This window comes from Bos grunniens, chromosome 19 (genome assembly GCF_055505025.1).
Source record: "Bos grunniens cultivar Pamir isolate PY7600 chromosome 19, Bosgru_T2T1.0, whole genome shotgun sequence".
Classification (NCBI taxonomy): domain Eukaryota; kingdom Metazoa; phylum Chordata; class Mammalia; order Artiodactyla; family Bovidae; genus Bos; species Bos grunniens.
The window spans coordinates 54,315,950-54,332,165 of NC_141183.1; the positions used below are offsets into that span (position 1 = coordinate 54,315,950).

General features: G+C 49.5%; 1 protein-coding gene across 7 annotated transcripts; it reads left to right on the forward strand.

The window, feature by feature from the left end:
- Positions 1-1,070: 1,070 nt before the first annotated feature.
- On the forward strand, positions 1,071-15,767 carry MKS1 (MKS transition zone complex subunit 1). Of its 7 annotated transcripts, none has more exons than XR_015148331.1 (18): positions 1,071-1,174; positions 1,547-1,656; positions 2,883-2,950; positions 3,396-3,551; positions 4,575-4,672; positions 4,872-5,000; positions 5,261-5,365; positions 5,573-5,681; positions 6,210-6,266; positions 10,479-10,521; positions 10,781-10,846; positions 12,633-12,703; positions 13,049-13,118; positions 13,214-13,321; positions 14,143-14,276; positions 14,672-14,854; positions 14,940-15,037; positions 15,147-15,767. XR_015148331.1 is itself a non-coding variant. In XM_086360761.1 (18 exons), the coding sequence occupies exons 1-18, from the start codon at positions 1,095-1,097 to the stop codon at positions 15,236-15,238; spliced, it is 1,677 nt and encodes a 558-aa protein (XP_086216887.1). In that variant the 5' UTR covers positions 1,071-1,094; the 3' UTR covers positions 15,239-15,767. The 7 variants fall into 7 exon arrangements, 5 of the variants coding, with proteins under 5 accessions (XP_086216887.1, XP_086216888.1, XP_086216891.1 ...); XM_086360761.1 differs by having other exon boundaries at positions 14,772-14,854; XM_086360762.1 differs by lacking the exon at positions 13,214-13,321 and having other exon boundaries at positions 14,772-14,854.
- Positions 15,768-16,216: the final 449 nt, after the last annotated feature.

The following is a 16,216-nucleotide window of genomic DNA, read 5'->3' on the forward strand; positions in this document are numbered from 1 at the left end:
TGAAGCAGAGTGGTAAGGTGTTCAGGCTTTAAAGACAGGCCTGGGCTGGAGTCTCAGCTCCTCTGCCACTTACTCCAGTTCTACCTTCACGTTCTGGCCTTCAATAACTTCACTGACTATGAGAATAACAAATACCTACTTAAGGGAGTTCTAGGAGGATTAGGGACAACATAAACAAGGAGCCCAGGCTGTATTAGATCTTACATAAATAGGGCTATTGTTATAGTGAGTCTTTAGTGTTATACAAGAGCAGCTTTGTTGCTAATGGCTCCCAATGCCATACAATCAAACTGGGTTCAGGGGACAAGCAGCAGCAAATGACAAAGGCTGATAACTGCTGCCATCCCCAAGGTGCCAGAGAGCCGGACTCGAGGTTACAGGTGTGTCCCGCCTTTGGCAGCCCAATGAAGCACGTCTTCAGAATGGCACTTTATTGACCTTTCTCAAGGTCAGTGCGGTATCTAAGGTGGCTTAAAAATCGGGAAATAACACATGCAGGGGAAAAACCAGTGCAATAATGACATCTTTTCCTTCCTTACTGCTAGCTTCCTTGTTTCTTTTTTCTCTGGTTCAGTGAATGCCAACCCAAAGAGTAATTAATCTTCTGACACTTTGATGTCTGGGTAACTGTCTTCACCTCCGGTCACTCCTCGGGGAAGAATGGGTGCATTCTGTGAGTCCCCGTCAACCAATTCTGAGGCCAAAGTGTCCCATGATTCAGTGTAAGACTGTGTGGTGTGGTGGGAAAAGTAGTAGCTGGGAACTCAGGACACTCGGATTTGGAGCTTACGATCATTTCTGTCCGAATCTACATAATGGGGGCCGATAGCGCGGCTTTAGTTTCCTCATTTGTCAAGCGCACCCAGCCCGGCCTTGGGTGTGAGCGAGCTTTGTTCGCACTAAAGACCAGCGGCAACTCCGCAGGATTACCCCAGCCGGCGTGGGCAGGGACTCAGCCCTGGCGGGGCCCGCGATGGGCAGGGCTTCTCCCGCGCCGCCTAGGGAACCGGGTTCCAGACTCCTGACGGCGTCTCAGTTGCCAGGGGAACCGGGGCGGCGCGCTTTCCGGCGCAGTCGTGCGCGGCGCAGCTGTCATGGCGGAGGCCATCTGGAGCAGTGATACCGGAGAGGCCGTGTACCGCTCTCGGGACCCCGTGCGCAACCTCCGCCTCCGGTAGTCGCATCACCCCAGAGCCCCGTGCTTTTATGCTCTCAGATAATTGGAACTTGAATTACACTTCTCCTTTGCTGGGGCCCTCACTTCCGTTTGCAGTACTGACCACTGTCATCCCGGTCTCCTCGCGTCTCCCTCACTACCTGGAACCCTCTTCACTCGCAACTTGCTAGACTCACCGTTTCAGGACCCTACGCCCCCCAAATTCCTCAGAGCCCTATGCCCCCCTCCCCTCCTCTCTGTTGCCTGCACCCTGCCACATCTCTTGGTAGCCATAATCTCTTTAGTGGTTCGTTTCCCCATCCTTGCTCTGTGTTCGTCTCCTGCTTGTGTATCTTGTAACAGTATTTTGGGCTTCTCTTTTCCTGGCAGAGTCCACCTGCAAAGAATCACATCAAGCAACTACCTCCATTGCCAGCCTGCTGCCCAACTGGGGAAGGATCTCATAGACTTGGCCACTTTTAGGCCTCACCCAACGGCCAGTGGGTGTATTTTGGTGATGGGCCCCTTGGGGATCTGGGGAAGGGCCTAGGGCTGAGGTTACTTCTTAAGACAGAGTAGACCCAGGTCTATAGTCTGAGAAAAGGTATAGAGAGCTTGGGTTTCTTGTCCAAGGTCACTGGGCTGCTAACTGTTGAAGTCAGAATTTGATCCCAGGCAGTTTTAACTACTACATTATGTTGTGTGAAAATTGAATTCAAGAAGTGATTCCTATCATCAAGAAGCTGATCTGAACTGTGGTCAAATGTAGTGAAATAGCAAATACTGTGCTTTGGGTATATTATAAATTTACCTCTAAACCCAAATGCCATTTCTGACATTTTTTTTTTTTTCTAAGAGAAAATATGACTCCAAACTTGAAACTTACAATATGAACACTTTTTAAAAACAAGTTAAACATTTGGGTCTGCTTGGAAAATGCACTTTTTTTTTTTTAACCTTGCTGTGTGGCATGCGGGATCTTAGTTTTCCCTGTAGGGATGGAACCCATGCCCCCTGCAATGCAACCACGGGACTACCAGGGACGTCCCAGAAAATGTGCGTATTAGTATTATCTGTGTTCTAGCCTTTTTCTTTCTCTGAGAAGCCAGAAAAGTGAGAAAGAGAAGACAGTGTGTTTGTGTTAGGTCACTAGTCTCTTTGCTTTTGTTTCTGTTCAGAAATATTCCTGGGCAAAAGTGTGAGCTGGTGGGTTTTGAAGCATATATCTTTGGAAAGGCATACTCATCTAGGAGTGTACATACTAGATTTGGTTCTTTTTAAAAAACAAATCTGTTATATGTCTTTCCTTTTCTCTCTTAATACTTGGTCTCTTAAGGTTACAGTGTTTGTGATTCTAGATTTATGGCTTCAGAAATAGTGAAGATAAAAATGCCATGGTTCATAGCAAATGTAGACAATCGGGATTGAGAAAGAGCTGTTCAGCCTATATCTAAATTTCAGCTCTTAACTCTGAATTAGATTAAATAATTCCTGGAGGACGTGATTTCTTTTATTAAAGTTAGTGGGGGTGATTAAAACTTCTTGGGTCTTAACCTTGGCTTCTGCACATATCTATTGCCTCTCTAGAGTGAGTACTTCATAATCAGTGAACTCCAACTGGTTTTGTGGCAAATATAAGAGCACAGACTTTGGTTATAACCAACCAGAGAGCAAGAAGTAGGGCTAGTTGGGCTCAAACATTTGACTCGCTCTGTTTTCTTTGGAGGTGGACACCGCCCAGAGGAAGAAGAAGAGGAGGTTGTGATTGGGTGGCAAGAGAAGCTCTTCAGCCAGGTGGGCTAGTGTCCCTTGTCTGCTCCGTGTCCCTGCACCTGGCCCACGTCCACCTGCCTGGTTGCAGGGAAAGGTTCCTGATACATATCGCCAAACTGACTTCCAGAAAGCTTACAGCAGTGTATACTTCCCACTGCTGTGTGTACGGGCTCAGTGTACGCACAGCACACATAAAACCTGCCACTAGCCAGTTTCATGATTTTGAGTAACACGCTTTTCACCTCTGGGCCACATACCAAAGCAGCACATGGTCTTGGTGTGCCAGTTCTGTAACAGCAGAATTGAGTTAGACTGTCGCTCTGGTTCCTTGTAGCTCTAACCTTTGTTGGCTTTTCTGTCCTCCATCAGTTTAGGTAAAACATCATGACAAATGATATTTGACCAAACAGTTGTAGCGACAAAATTAAAATACTCTCACTGGAACTCTGTTTCTTTGTGACCTCAGTTTGAAGTAGATCTGTACCAAAATGAAGCAGCCTGTCAGAGCCCTTTGGATCATCAGTACCGTCAAGAGATTCTAAAGCTGGAAGATTCAGGTGGCAGGAAGACCCGACGGATTTTTACCTACACTGACTCTGATAGATACACCAATTTGGAGGAGGTATCATTCTTTCCCAAGTAGACAGACTCAGGTAGACTTACCCAAGCTCTGTAGCTCCTTCACCTTTGTTTCCCCTGGCTTTCTGGCCTCGTGTTTTAACTCAGAAGCCTGTTAAGTGAGCCTGTCTAGGAATTTCCGTGTGTTTCTGGCAGCCAGGCTGGAGTAGGTAGGTGGGCAGGTCTCTGGGTGGTGTGGCTGCTGCTCCCTGCCCCACCTGCTGGAGGGCCTGGGGGAGCCGGCAGTGTCTCTAATGCTAGGCTTGCAGACTGCACACTGCGGGGAGCAGCCACTAGGTTTGATTTTCCCCGTGCATTATGAGATCAGACAGGTGGATGGAGTCTAGAACCATCTAGATTAAATTCATCATGGGATTCAGCCAAAACCGAACATACAGATTTGAAGAGGAATTCAGTACTGTATAGGGAATGGCTTGTGTCCTCAGTTTGCCGATGACAGCGTACCTTCGTGGCCTTGTTTTAGATTTTCTTCAGTCACTGTATGATATGTTCTATCTTCTCAGTGAGATTATAAACTCCTTGAAGGAGGGGAGAGCCTATATTTTCTGATTTTTGTCTATGAGTCTATAGATTTCTAAGCCAGGTGTTAATGTTTTTGAAAGTTGTGGGTTGGTAGCATGTAAAATTTAGGTTGTCTGTTTTGGTAAAGAAAGGAAAATTACGGAGCGTTTTTCACGGAATACTTGTGTTACATTTGGCATCTTCCAACCACCTAGTGATGTCAGCATCTCCTGGGTAGACCGCCCCAACTCTGTTGGTACGGGCTTACAGACTGCAGACTCATTTCTCAAGAGTAATGTGCTGCTACAACCTTAGGGCAAATCAGGGCATGGTCGGCTCTTCTCTGAGCTGTTTGTGCCTCTGCACTCTCCATCAGCGTGTGCTGTTGTGAGGTGGCTGCGCTCTCAAGGTCCTGTGAGGTTTCAGAAGGAAGATTTCCCTCCAGGTGCTTGATCCCACGTGGCCCTGAGCTGCTGGCTTATACCAAGCTGCTCTGTTTTCCCAGCACTGTCAGAAAATGACCACTGCAGCCAGCGAGATGCCGTCCTTCTTGGTCGAGCGAATGGCAAATGTCAGGCGGCGACGGCAGGACAGGCGAGGAACGTGAGTGCAAGTGTGTACGGGGCTGGGGAGGTCCCGGTGTTCCTTCTGTGCCAGTGTTCTTGGTGTGCTCACCGACGCAAGTGTCCCACTCTGCAGTGGAGTGCTCCCCTGTACTCCTCCTGGGTGTGCTCCCTTGCATTCTTCCTTCAGGGTCTTCAGGGGGTGCCAGGGAAGTGACCCTTCCTGTGGTGTCTCCCAGGGAAGGTGGCATTCTTAAGTCACGAATCGTCACCTGGGAGCCCTCAGAAGAATTCATCAGGAACAACCATGTCATCAACACCCCTCTTCAGACCATGTACATCATGGCAGACCTGGGGCCCTATGGAAAGTGAGTGAAGCTTCTCACTGCCCAACTCAGACCTTCATCCTCTTCTCCTGTCGCTAACCATCACCCTCCTGTTACGGTCATCCCAGGTATTTTGGAGGGAGGGATTTTGTTTCCTTCTTTTTCTTTGGAAGGAAATGTTTTACTCTGACTGTTCTCACCCCAGCCTCTGTCTTCTCCCCTGATGTGAACTGAATACCTCATCCTCTTTCCCGGAAATGGGACCAGCAATCTTGAACTCTGGTGTTACCTCTGGTTTCTAGGCTTGGCTATAAGAAGCATGAACATGTCCTCTGTACTCTGAAGGTGGACAGCAACGGAGTGATCACAGTAAAACCTGACTTCACTGGCTCCAAAGGACCCTACAGGTGAGAAGAGGAAGAAAGAGGTGGTGGAGACTAGCATTCCTTTGCTGGGCTTCACTTCTTGTCTCGAGTTGAGGAAGTTCTCAGAAAGCCCTTCATCTCTCCTAACGTTTAAATTCCCAGCCGACAGTTTGTTTGTCCCTGGGTTGGGTCTGGAGTGCCTCGTCTCCTGTTTTTCCAGTTAGTCCCTTTGTGGCTTTGACCTTACAGAATCGAGACAGAGGGGGAGAAGCAGGAGCTGTGGAAGTATACAATCGACAACGTGTCTTCCCTCGCCCAGCCTGAGGAGGAGGAGCGGGAGCAGCGCGTGTTCAAGGACGTGAGTGCTGATTCATCCGAGAACCGGAGAGCTGGGAGCTGAGGCCGTGCCTGAGGGTGGGTCAGCAGCGGCCGGGTCTTGCTCTTGATGGCCTCTCCTGACTTGGGAAGCCCTTCTAACCTATCAGACACGAGGCGTTGAGCCTGTTATAAGATCATTATGCTAATGATGATCTATCTGAGCATGGCCTGTGCTCTGTGCTAGGGCCTTCACATGCCTAATTTCATTTAGACTGTACCGCAGCCCTTCGAGGGAATGCTTATTTTATGACCATTTTGTAAGTGAGGCAATGGAGATCAAGAAGCTGAGTCTGCCCCAGGTCGCAGCAGCGTGGGAGCTGGCTTGGCCCCAGGCCAGTGGACTCCAGAGCCTCTGTGTTTAACTGTCCGATGTCGGCGGCAGGAGCACTCAGGCACCTGGCTCTCTGTGGTGTTTCCCATTCCTGCTGCGTTTCTCCCTCCCATTCAGACCTGAACCCTGGTCTGCCTGGGACTGCATCTTGAGTCTCGGTGTGGTTTGTTTCCTCAGCTCTATGGCCGGCACAAGGAGTATCTCAACAGCCTCGTGGGCACTGACTTTGAGATGGTGAGTAGCCCAGCTTCCCGCACCACCATAAGAGCGCTCTGACTCTAGCTGAGTGACGGTCCTCTCTTCAAGGTCCTCAAGACACACTCTTCAGTGTAAAAAGAAAGTAGAAAATAACATACAGAGTATAGTCCTTGCTGTGTTTTCGAAGCATTGCATGTTGATATAGAACTGTCGATGCCTAGGAAGAGGTCTCAAAGGGCACACGCCTTCTGGGGGCTTTCTCTGGGAAGGGGGTGGAATTGGGAGACAGCAGGTGGCTATTGAGGGGTGAGAGGGATATTTCAGGAATGTTTCCTTTTTATTCTCTAAACTTAGATAGTTTTGAATTTTTATCAGTGGTGATGCATTCATGTATTACTTTATAATTAATTTTATTGTTACTATGGAGTTGCTCAGTTGTGTCCAACTCTTTGCGACCCCATGGACTGTGACATGCCAGGCTTCCTGTCTCCTGGAGTTTGCTCAAATTCATGTCCACTGAGTCAGTGATGCTATCTATTAATTTTTTTTGTAAATAAGTATAAAAATGAAAAATGTCTTCCTTACTCTTAATGTAGATATTTTCCCTACATGCCCCATAAAGGAGGGAGGCATCTCATTTCTGTTCATCAGATAGTTTGGCTTTTAAGACAAAACAGTTTAAGTCCATAATCCCGTGGTCCTGTTCTTTGTCTTCTGTTAATCCAGGAGTTCCATTTCTAGATCTGGAAACAAAGATAGAGTTAGCCTGTGGTCTCCCTCTCTGTTTGTAAAAATTAGCTTTCACTATTTTCATATTGTATTAGCAACAGATGTTCAATGTTAAAAAGTTAGCTAAGATAGAGACATAAATAATTTAAAAGGAAACTGCCTAGCTTCTTGGCCTCAGCCCCCAGAGGGAGCAGGGTCTCCGGCCTCTTGCTGTAGGGCAGTGGCAGCTGTGCCTGCTTCTCTTGACCATTCTCATAAGGTCCCCACACTCCATTGCCCCTTCCACCATTTAAATTAGGTGCTGCCCCTATGTAAAGAGCAATATTGCATAGGAACCTGGAATGTCAGGTCCGTGAATCAAGGCAAATTGGAAGTGGTCAAACGAGATGGCAGAGTGAATGTTGACATTCTAGGAATCAGCAAACTAAAATGGACTGGAATGGGTGAATTTAACTCAGATGACCATTATATCTACTACTGTGGACAGGAATCCCTCAGAAGAAATTGAGTAGCCATCATGGTCAACAAAAGAGTCCGTAATGCAGTACTTGGATGCAATCTCAAAAACGACAGAATGATCTCTGTTCGTTTCCAAGGCAAACCATTCAATATCACAGTAATCCAAGTCTATGCGCCAACCAGTAACACTGAAGAAGCTGAAGTTGAACGGTTCTTTGAAGACCTCCAAGACCTTTTATTTATTTATTTTTTTTCTTTTCTAACTTTTATTTTTTTTTAATTTAATTTTATTATTTAACTTTACAATATTGTATTGGTTTTGCCATATATCAACATGAATCTGCCACAGGTATACATGTGTTCCCCATCCTGAACCCTCCTCCCTCCTCCCTTCCCATACCATCCCTCTGGGTCGTCCCCGTGCACCAGGACCTTTTAGAACTAACACCCAAAAAAGATGTCCTTTTCATTATAGGGGACTGGAATGCAAAAGTAGGAAGTCAAGAAACACCTGAAGTAACAGGCAAATTTGGCCTTGGAATATGGAATGAAGCAGCGCGAAGACTAATAGAGTTTTGCCAAGAAAATGCACTGGTCATAACAAACACCCTCTTCCAACAACACAAGAGAAGACTCTACACATGGACATCACCAGATGGTCAACACCGAAATCAGATTGATTATGTTCTTTGCAGCCAAAGATGGAGAAGCTCTATACAGTCAACAAAAACAAGACCGGGAGCTGACTGTGGCTCAGATCATGAACTCCTTATTACCAAATTCAGACTTAAATTGAAGAAAGTAGGGAAAACCACTAGACCATTCAGGTATGACCTAAATCAAATCCCTTATGATTATACAGTGGAAATGAGAAATAGATTTAAGGGCCTAGATCTGATAGATAGAGTGCCTGATGAACTATGGAATGAGATTCATGACATTGTACAGGGATCAAGACCATCCCCATGGAAAAGAAATGCAAAAAACCAAAATGGCTGTCTGGGGAGGCCTTACAAATAGCTGTGAAAAGAAGAGAAGCGAAAAGCAAAAGAGAAAAGGAAAGATAGCATCTGAATGCAGAGTGCCAAAGAATAGCAAGAAGGGATAAGAAAGCCTTCCTCAATGATCAATGCAAAGAAATAGAGGAAGACAACAGAATGGGAAAGACCAGAGATCTCTTCAAGAAAATTAGAGATACCAAGGGAACATTTCATGCAAAGATGGGCTCGATAAAGGACAGAAATGGTATGGACCTAACAGAAGCAGAAGATATTAAGAAGAGGTGGCAAGGATACACAGAAGAACTGTACAAAAAAGATCTTCATGACCCAGATAATCATGATGATGTGATCACTGACATAGAGCCAGACATCCTGGAATGTGAAGTGAAGTGGGCCTTAGAAAGCATCACTACGAAGAAAGCTAGTGGAGGTGATGGAATTCCAGTTGAGCTATTTCAAATCCTGAAAGATGATGCTGTGAAAGTGCTGCACTCAATATGCCAGCTAATTTGGAAAACTCAGCAGTGGCCACAGGACTGGAAAAGGTCCGTTTTCATTCCAGTCCCAAAGAAAGGCAATGCCAAAGAATGCTCAAACTACCGCACAGTTGCACTCATCTCACATGCTAGTAAAGTAATGCTCAAAATTCTCCAAGCCAGGCTTCAGCAATACGTGAACCGTGAACTTTCTGATGTTCAAGCTGGTTTTAGAAAAGGCAGAGGAACCAGAGATCAAATTGCCAACATCCGCTGGATCATGGAAAAAGCAAGAGAGTTCCAGAAAAACATCTATTTCTGGCTTATTGACTATGCCAAAGCCTTTGATTGCGTGGATCACAATAAACTGTGGAAAATTCTGAAAGAGATGGGAATACCAGACCACCTGACCTGCCTCTTGAGAAATCTGTATGCAGGTCAGGAAGCAACAGTTAGAACTGGACATGGAGCAACAGACTGGTTCCAAATAGGAAAAGGAGTATGTCAAGGCTGTATACTGTCACCCTGCTTATTTAACTTCTATGCAGAGTACATCATGAGAAATGCTGGGCTGGAAGAAACACAAGCTGGAATCAAGATTGCCGGGAGAAATATCTATCACCTCAGATATGCAGATAACACCACCCTTATGGCAGAAAGTGAAGACGAACTAAAAAGCCTCTTGAGGAAAGTGAAAGAGGAGAGTAAAAAGTTGGCTTAAAGCTCAACATTCAGAAAACGAAGATCATGGCATCCGGTTCCATCACCTCATGGGAAATAGATGGGGAAACAGTGTCAGACTTTATTTTTTTGGGCTCCAAAATCACTGCAGATGGTGACTGCAGCCATGAAATTAAAAGATGCTTACTCCTTGGAAGGAAAGTTGTGACCAACCTAGATAGCATATTCAAAAGCAGAAACATTACTTTGCCAGCAAAGGTCTGTCTAGTCAAGGCTGTGGTTTTTCCAGTAATCATGTATGGATGTGAAAGTTGGACTGTGAAGAAAGCAGAGCGCTGAAGAATTGATGCTTTTGAACTGTGGTGTTGGAGAAGACTCTTGAGAGTCCCTTGGACTGCAAGGAGATCCAACCAGTCCATTCTGAAGGATTTCTTTGGAAGGAATGATGCTAAAGCTGAAACTCCAGTACTTTGGCCACCTCATGCGAAGAGTTGACTCATTGGAAAAGACTCTGATGGTGGGAGGGATTGGGGGCAGGAGGAGAAGGGGACGACAGAGGATGAGATGGCTGGATGGCATTACTGACTTGATGGACGTGAGTCTGAGTGAACTCCGGGAGTTGGTGATGGACAGGGAGGCCTGGCGTGCTGCAATTCATAGGGTCGCAAAGAGTCGGACACGACTGAGCGACTGAACTGAATTGAACTTGCCCCTATGTTAACGCATTTGAGAAATGAAGAAAACAGATCTGTGGAGAAATGGCAGGTGGGGAGGAAGTGTGGGTAGTCGCTCGCCAGAATCGGACATCTTGTGACAGGTCCTGTGGGGTTTATGGACAGGCTCGAGGAGAGGGGTCGCTTCCCTCAGACCTCCTGACCGGTCCCCACTTCTCTCTACCCCAGACCACACCAGGTGCCCTCCGGCTCTTCGTGAATGGAGAGGTGGGTAAGTGTCTCACCAGATGGAGGTCCCCTGAGGCTTGGCAAGTGCCAGAGAGAGCAGTGTGGAATAGTCCTCCCCATCGCAGTGGTGGCCTTGGGTTGTCCGCAGTGCTCGGGAGACTCAGGCATGAGTCTTTCCTGGAAACACAGAGAGTCCCTGGCCCTCGGGAGCCTTGCCTCCACAAGTGGGTAGGCCCTGCAGGACTGGGTCAGGCGTTAGGGGTGATAGGGCAATACACTGAATCCGTTTCCTGTTTTCTTAGTTTCAGCCCAAGGCTATGAGTATGACAACCTCTACGTCCACTTCTTTGTGGAGTTGCCAACTTCTAGTAAGTAGTATTCACAAGTCTCTCTTTTTACCCCTTCTGACAGTTTTCCAGAAGCATTGGGTCAGGTTTCCTTCCCCACTCCTCCACTGAAATTGTTACCATTCTTATCAAGGTCATAGGTTACTTCCAAGATGTGGAATCCTGTGGGGACGTGTCTGCCTTTGCCCTCCTTGGTCTCCCAGTTGCCACAGCTCACTTTCCTCACTGCCCCTCTCCTCTTGCCTTCAGGCTCCGTGCTCCACTCAGCTCTCTGGGTGGTGGCTCAGCAGCCTCCTTGGCTGTTTCCTCGTCTGCTGTTGACCTAGAACTATTAGAGCATCCAAAGCCGGGCCTGGCCTTCTGTTACTGTCTCTCCACAGTCTTTCTAGGTGGCCCCATCCTTCCTGTGGCTTCAGTGCTGTGTGTGTGTCTCAGACGCCCAGACTTCTCTCTCTACTCTTAGCCTCGCCCTGAATTCCAGACTCATGCCCACTTACCTGTTTGTTGTTTCTGCTTAACGTGACCGAAAGCATCCCTGATCCTCCTCTTGCCGCAAACCTGCCATCACGGTCTTCTCCATCTTAGCAGAACCACAATATCATCTCCTTGGTGTCCACTACCAGGAATATAAGGGACATCCTCGATTCCCCACTTTCTCTAGTCCCTACCACCACTCATGCCATCAGCAATTCCTGTCAGGCTTGTTTCCCGAAGATGTCCTGAATGTCCTGTTCTCTTGAGGACCCTGGACCAAACCACCATCATCTCTTACTTAGGCCAAAGCATTAAATGTCTAATTTATCCTCTTGCTTCCTGTCTCGCTCTTATGTTTCTTTTCTTTTTTAAAATAATTTTTATTTATGTATGTATTTTTAGCTGTGCTGGGTCTTCATTGCTGCAGGGGCTCCTCTCTGGTTGTGGTGGTTGGGCTTCTCACGGCAGTGGCCTCTCTCGTTGCAGAGCACGGGCTCTCGGGCACTGAGGCTTCAGTAGCCGCGCTCCCGGGCTCTGGAGCACAGGCTCAGTAGTTCTGGTGCACAGGCTTAGTTTTTCCTCGGCTTGTGGGAGTCTTCCCGGACCAGGGACTGAACCTGTGTCTCTTGCATTGGCAGGTGGATTCTTTATCATTGAGCCACCAGGGAAGCCGCCTTACGTTTCATTTGCCATACATACCACAGCCTAACCGAGCCTATAAAATGTAAACCAGCTGTCTCTCTTCAACTTAAAGCCCCAACAGCTTCCCTTCCCACTTTGAGCAAAGTCCAGACCCCATTCTCTGAATGAGCTGGCCCCGGCCTGTCTTTCCTTTATAACATTCCAGTCATGCTTCCTGTTCCTCAACAGGCCAAGTTCATTCCCACTCTAGGGCCTTTTCAGGACCATTTCCTCTGTCCGAAACCTTTTGAATCCTATCTTTGCATGACTGGTTCTGCTTCAGTTTAGGTCTAAGCCTAAGTTTCACCTCCGAGTGGTCCCTCAGCATCCCTAAATGGGCCTCCAGGCCTCTCAGTCTCTTCATGCTGTTTTATATTTAGCTTTTATCACTCCCTGATGGTCTGTCGTTGGTTGGCTTTCTGTGCCTCCTCCCACTGCCAGCTAGAAGGTTAGCTCCCTGAGAGACAGGAAGCTTTTCTATCCGGTCACTGCAGTGTCCCTAGGGGCCAGTCATAGCACACAGTGGGCCCAGTGAACATGGCATGAGTGATTGGTCACGTGCCTGAATGACTGAATGCAGAAAGGAGCTTTGTGTTTCTCTCAACTGCTCGCCTTCCTCCCTGGTTGACTTTGTGTGGTCTTTGGCTTTTAGACTGGTCAAGCCCAGCGTTCCAGCAGCTCTCAGGAATAACACAGACCTGTGCCACCAAGTCCTGGGGGATGGTATGGCAACAAGAGGGGCGCCTGGAGGGAACAGGGCTGCTCGCAGCATGACATCCAAAGATGATCGGGCTAGCAGTGTGGGGAGGACTCCAGAGCTGGGTGTGGTGCTTTGCTGTGGGCCCTGCAGGGCCGCCTTGTCCCTGGATTCTCTGCCTTTTTGAGAATGGCAACAGCTTGCGTCTGGGTGTCCCTTCCCCTCTTAGCCTCTTATTTCCTGTGTGGAGTGATAGTTTTTCCTTTTCCATTGGGACTATGACCTTGTCACTGGCCACAGGAAAAATGAGTGCCAGGTGAGGTCTTGCCACTCTGTGGCACTGAGTTTAAAACAACAGCCCTCCTTTTTAGGATAACGTGGCCTACTTCTCCTACCCTTTCACGTTCGAGGCCTCCTTCCTCCACGAGGATGAATCTGTCGGTGAGTGGCCTGGCCAGTCCTCGGCCTTGGGGCTCCTCAGATGCGCCCTCTCCTGTGGGGGCCTCCCGGGACCTGGCCACTTCTCCCCTCCACAGATGCGCTCCCAGAGTGGCCTGTGCTCTACTGCGAGGTCCTCTCGCTGGACTTCTGGCAGCGGTACCGCGTGGAAGGCTATGGGGCTGTGGTGCTGCCTGCCACCCCAGGTGACTTCTCGTACCTGCCCTGCACGCAGCCCTCCTGCCCCCACTCCTAGACGCAAGGCTGGCGCTTCAGAGGACTCGACCACTTCCTGGGAGAAGTGGGGATGGCTGGGAACTAGAAGCACTTAACTTGCAAGATTCTGTGCTCCTTTTGAGGGCATTTTCTGTCTCCGTTAGAGACAGCTGAGCAGCTTTGGACTCTGATTCCGGCTCCTCTGATTTGACCTGTAGCCTTGGGGGAGCGACTTCACTTTCACTTTTCACTTTCATGCATTGGAGAAGGAAATGGCAACCCACTCCAGTGTTCTTGCCTGGAGAATCCCAGGGACGGGGGAGCCTGGTGGGCTGGCGTCTATGGGGTCACACAGAGTTGGACACGACTGATGCGACTTAGCAGCAGCCTGTGTCAAGATGGGCTCTGAACAGACGTGTACTCAGTGGGTCACCGTTCCTTTAGAAATAATGGCCACTGTCTTCTCTTGTGTGCCAGGCAGTGTGCTGAGTGCTTCTCGTTTGATTCTCCCCACCACTCTTTGAGGCATAGGTGTTGGTATTATTTCCGTTTTACTAGACGAGGAGAATGGGGTTCAGAGAGGCTGAGAAACTTGTGCCAGCGCCCAGGTAGTAACTGGCAGAGCTAAGATCTGAGCTTCTGTCTGATTGATTCTCATGTGGGTCCCCTAAACCTCCATGGTGACCTTCACCAGAGGTCAGGCCGTACCCAGACCAGGTGTTTTAGTGGTGGCAAGGCCCATGTGACTGCTGGGGAGCCTGCAAGGGACCGCAGGCCCTTCCCAGCCCTGGCTGCATCCTCTTCTGCCCAGGCTCTCACACCCTGACGGTCTCCACCTGGAGGCCCCTGGAGCTCAGCCCAGTGGCTGAACTGCGGAGGTTTTTCATTGGTGGCTCTCTGGAGCTGGAGGACCTCTCCTACGTGTGGATACCAGGAACCTTCAAGGTGACTTTTGTCTCTGGGTAGATTTCACCGTGGGAAGTTATGGCTTCTGGGAAAGGTGCAGTCTGGGTTAAGTCCCCTTAATCGTTCATTGCTTCATCAGTGCTTAGTCTCTTCCTTTCTGTGGCTCCAGTGGGAAATCTCAGCCACACCTTGAAGCACATACAGACGTCAGTGCTCTCCTAGGAGAGCTCTGAGAAGTAGGACGCTTAGAGGTTTCCCCTGGTCCCCATCAGAGTAACCGGCCCCTTCCCCCAGCCCATCCCTGAGACCTCAGGAAGCAGAGGGTCAGCCGGCTTCTTAGAAGACTGCTAATTCTCAAATGAGGCTGGACTGTTGCCTGATTGACAGTCGGGAGGTGATGGCATTTGGGTGTTGGGATGAATTTTCCCCAACAGACCTGTTCTCCCCAAGAATGGGAATAAGAATGGGAGTGAGGCCAGCATGGTGCCTGGGGTCTGGAAACCACCCGAAGCCTGACACTAACCGGATCCACAGGGGGAGCGTCTGAGCCGCTTCGGACTCCGCACCGAGACCACAGGCAGCGTCACCTTCCGCCTGCACTGTCTGCAGCAGTCCCGGTGAGTGGCCCCGGCCCTCTGCCTCAGGCCTCCTGGTCCCCAGGGCTGCAGAGCAGCTGTGGTCAGGTGGCTGGCTCCCCCACAGGGCCTTCATGGAGTCAAGTTCCCTCCGGAAGAGGATGCGGAGTGTGTTGGACCGTCTGGAGGGATTCAGCCAGCAGAGTTCCATTCAAAATGTGCTGGGTAGGCTTCTCCCTCCACCCAAGTCCAGCCACCCCGCCCCTCCCGACATCCATGTGGGCCCCATCGTCCCCACACCGTGGTCCTGACTCCGTGTCTGCTTCCCTCACAGAGGCCTTCCGGCGAGCCCGGCGCCGTATGCAGGAGGCCCGAGAAAGCCTCCCCCAGGACCTTGTGAGTCCCTCAGAAACCTCGGTCTCCTAGCTCGCTGCAGCCCTGGCCTCTGTGATGAGTGATACCCACCACGGCCCGGGCCCTGCCACCTCTTCGTCTTTCTGGTTAGAGACCCCACTGACCTGCTGAGAACCAGAGGAGCTGAGAATCCTGACCCCTCACCTGCTCTTCAGCTGCCAAATGCCCACAGGTGGTTGCCTCTTGATATGTCAGCCCCTGCACGTGCCCCTCACAAGAGGACAGGTGTTTCGGGGTTGAGACCCGTTTGGGGGTAAGGCCAGAGTCACTTCTGTCCTCAGCTCTGCCTGCTCTCCGGCCTGTCTCTGGGTCTTGGGGGCAGAGCGCTGTGGTCCGTCCTGCTCTGCACCTGCTGCACATGTGGGGGCCCGAGAGAAGGCAGGCGAGGGAGGTCTTCCATCCCCACCCCGGGAGCCCACCTCCTCTTCCTGCCGAGGGGCTGGCTGCCGGAGTAAGTGAAGGCTGAAGGCAGTCCTTTCTGCTAGCTGGCTAGTGGCTTTTATTGTGTTTTTTGTACATAAAAAGGTTTTCTACCATCTGACATTCTGTCGGCTTGTTTTCTGCTCAAGTCTCTGGTATGGCAAAGGTATTCTCCTTAATGTCGGGGCCCCTAACACTGCCGCCCTTCCCTGCCTTTTCCTACTCCAGAGGTTCTTTGGATTCTCCAAACTCAGCCCCTAGGAGGGTCTTCAAGGTTAGTGCCGGCTGTGTCTTAGCAGCATTCCTCTGAAACATCTGGAGTGAAGTGTACGACAAGTTCCACGCTGCCCCATCCCCAGCCCAAAGCAGAAACAGCTTCTGCCCTCAGTGGTGCTTTCTTAGGAGAAGCAGCGAGTGCTGCCCACCCTACAGGCTTCATAGGAAGATCGTGGGGTGGCTGGAGGCTGGGACTCTGGCCTCCCATTAGGCAGGGGTCAGGAACAGGCTGGAAAGTGGACAAAAATGGCTGGAAACCCTCCTTCTCACCTGGGCCTCCCAGAACCCCTTGCT